This window comes from Ochotona princeps, chromosome X (genome assembly GCF_030435755.1).
Source record: "Ochotona princeps isolate mOchPri1 chromosome X, mOchPri1.hap1, whole genome shotgun sequence".
In the NCBI taxonomy this organism is placed as follows: Eukaryota; Metazoa; Chordata; class Mammalia; order Lagomorpha; family Ochotonidae; genus Ochotona; species Ochotona princeps.
Window position 1 is genome coordinate 48,068,450 of NC_080865.1, and position 3,096 is coordinate 48,071,545.

The following is a 3,096-nucleotide window of genomic DNA, read 5'->3' on the forward strand; positions in this document are numbered from 1 at the left end:
ACTATTTCACCAGCCTCCTCTTGGAAGGGATCTGATATTGGATTGTCAGGAACTACATGTGGAAAACAGAGATCAACTTCCACATCCATCGGATGAAACACCATCACATGACTGGTGCACAGTGTGTGTCCTCTAACCCACCCTGCCCTTGCACCCCTCAGAACCTGGACGGGTCTCTTTAAACAATAGACATGGAATTCAAAGGGGTGGGGGAGAAGCTGCTGGAAGAGAGCCTAACTCAGCCCCTGGCATCCCCACCTGCCTGAGAGGCCTCCCCTGCCTGGGCCCTCTCATTCTCATCTCTCAAAGCTTCGTCATACAGAGATGAGAAGGATCTGGGATCCACCTGATTGAACTTGGCCAAATGCTGCAGCACTCTCATCTTGGTGGTTTCAGCATGGGCCCTGGGACCCCACAGGAACTTGTAGCGAGCAGGATCACTGTGGGGCACCAGCCGGTACTCAACGTACCCTTCCCGCACCCACTCCTCCGTGAGGAGCTTCCGGGGCTCCCCATAGAGGTGGTGCTCTCTACCATCATACACATCCATCACACTCAGAGATTCCCACAACTCCTCCTCAGGGGCACAGTTGCCTTTCGAGAAGATCAGGCCCAGGACCATGATCAGGAAGCTCGTCTTGGGCATGCTCTGATCGTGATCCTGCATCCCATCATAGGTGAGGCCCAGGGCTGTTTCAAGCACATAGCAGTGCTGAATGGGGTCTACTACCCTCAAATCAATGCCAAGGGCCACCTGTAGGCAATTCAACACCTTACCGAAGATCTCACGGAAATGCCCTTTGTGCTCTCTGATGACATAAGACAGCATTTCAGCCCTGGTGAACAGCTCCTTCATCCGATATTTATGGAGGAGGAACTGCATCAACTCACATCTTTTCACATCTAGTGCTTGCTCGAGTAGGGCCTCAGGGCTTGCTTCCTCCTGAGAGGCATCTGCCCTACCATGGGATTCACTCCCTGCAGGGCAGCTGTGGTGAGTGACAGAGCAAGTAGTTGGAAGGACCTGAGCACTGCTGGATGGCCCAGCAGCAGACACCTCCCTTTGGGTGGGCAAAGTCGGAGGAGAGGAGGGAGAGGCAGCATCCCCCTGTCTCACACCGATCAGAGCTATCTTGAAGCCCCCTTCTGGTGCCTCTCCTCCAAGCTCTCCCACAAGCTTGCAGAGCCGACACTTATGAGAACGAAGAACCACGCCTGTCCTGGGTTCAGCTGGCACACGGCTGTGCGATGTGGACGACGCGCCTGGAGAAAGAAGAGGGGGTGTGAGTGGCTTAGCTGAGGACCACAGTCTTGATGGCAGAGATGAAGGCCACTTACAGGCTTTCTTTGTGTAATATAGCAGGGCACATAAGGATGCCACGTGGCTGTTTGGATTGTGCCCTGAGAAGTGGAAGGAAGTAGGGAGCTCCGTGTCTTCCCCAGGCTGTGGCCACCCCAACAGTGGAGCCCAGGTTTCCCATAGTGACAACAGGGAGGGTGGGTGGAGAAGGTTGGGTGCTATGGGGTCACCTTGTTTGTGGGTCCGTTTCCACGGGTTGCACCTCATCTTGACTCTTGGAACTGCCTGGTCCTTTTCTTCCTGTGACCTGAAGACTGCCTCAGACCAAGATTCCGGCAGATGATGGAGCTCCTGCAAGATGAAGTGTGGGGCATTTCAGTCTGCAGACTTGAAGCAATCCCCTGTGCGAATGTGATTTCTCACAGGGGGTACACCTGAACCTTTGAGTCCCCACTGTGCAGGAGTTCAGAATTCCTTCTTTGCTTGGCACCTGTTGTTGAGGTCCTCAGAGTGCCTGGGAGTCTATCCCTTTACCGACTGTGACAATGTATCTCAGTTCCAGGTGGGAGCAAAGTCTGTGTGGGCCTTCCATCTGAGCATGCCTGAGCAGGGGCACCAGAAACAGCTGGAGCAAGGTTACCAAGGCAGACACTCTAGCTCAATGCTCATGCTGACCAATGACAAAGTAGTAGCAGGGGGGAGAGTCTAGGCGTGTGGGCCTCATCTGTGTTCTGAGCTGGGAGAACCCTCAGTATTCCCACCTGACCCTCCAAATGACACTGGGCATGTCACAAGACCCCCAAACAGTTTCCCTGTGGTGATATCATGCCCTCTGAGCAAGCTCCTCACTTCCCTGTGTACATGCAGATGGACGTGACGATCCCATGTGCTGTCACTGTGCGGGGGGTCTCTGCAGACACCAGCTGACTTTTACCCTTTATGGACCTGGGGCTCCTTCAGTTCTCTTGTGCCTCATTCATCTGGGCTCCTACTAGGACCTGCCCTTCTCACCATACCACATCTGAATTTAGCTCTCCATTCCCTTAACAATGGGAAATCTACTGCTAAAGAATTCCCCACATGCCTGACCCTGGTAGAAGTGTGCATCCTGTTTAGGGTCCTTCTTGTGCTGGTACGCTCCTGAGCCAGCAGGAGAACAGTAGTCCCTCACATGTGATCAACCACCCAACCTTTTTGTTTTTCAGCCTAGAGCACTCTGAGTCATCTGCAAGTGTCCATACCTTGGTTCTGGTAGATCCTCAGAGTCCTCCCTCTCCTGAGTGAATGTGATTCCTGGCGATGGCCAATAGCCTCTCTTCCGACCAAGGCACCCGTCTTCTGGAAGCTGGGGAGAATCAGGGGTGTGTGCTCCAGCCCTGGACACCCTGCATGAGGTTTCCAAAGCAACATGAGACTTCAAGGGACCTTCCTTCCCTTGTCTTGGGTGCCTCCATACTGAGTCATATGCCCCCAGGCCCTTTTCTATTCTGTAACTGTACCTGTGTCTTGCAAAACAAGAAAACAATTGGTCTCAGATCACAAAAGCAGTCTTTCCTGGACAGTATCTCCCCACACCAGGTTCTGTTCCTGCCAGGACTTGACTAGGTTAGGGACTGCTATGTGGGTGAGAAAAATTTGCCCAGGCCCCCTGCAAGGCCCTGGGGCTCTTCCCTCTGCTGACTGAGGGCAGCTCCTCACATCATGACTCTGCTTCTCTGAAACCCTGAAACTCTGTGCCACACTGCCTGCGGACTTCCAGGACTGAGCACAGGGCAGAATTTGGCCCTTTGCTCTGG

General features: G+C 53.6%; 1 protein-coding gene across 1 annotated transcript; it reads right to left on the minus strand.

Annotated features, from left to right (window-relative positions):
• Positions 1 to 227: 227 nt before the first annotated feature.
• On the minus strand, positions 228 to 1,567 carry LOC131478627 (melanoma-associated antigen 1-like). The gene has a single exon (XM_058659127.1). It carries the CDS (start codon positions 1,565 to 1,567, stop codon positions 239 to 241), a length of 1,329 nt encoding a protein of 442 aa, XP_058515110.1. The 3' UTR covers positions 228 to 238.
• Positions 1,568 to 3,096: the final 1,529 nt, after the last annotated feature.

Excerpts from the sequence above, each read along its gene's own strand:
- LOC131478627 (XM_058659127.1), bottom strand. The coding sequence starts at position 1,567 with ATGAGGTGCAACCCGTGGAAACGGACCCACAAACAAGGTGACCCCATA.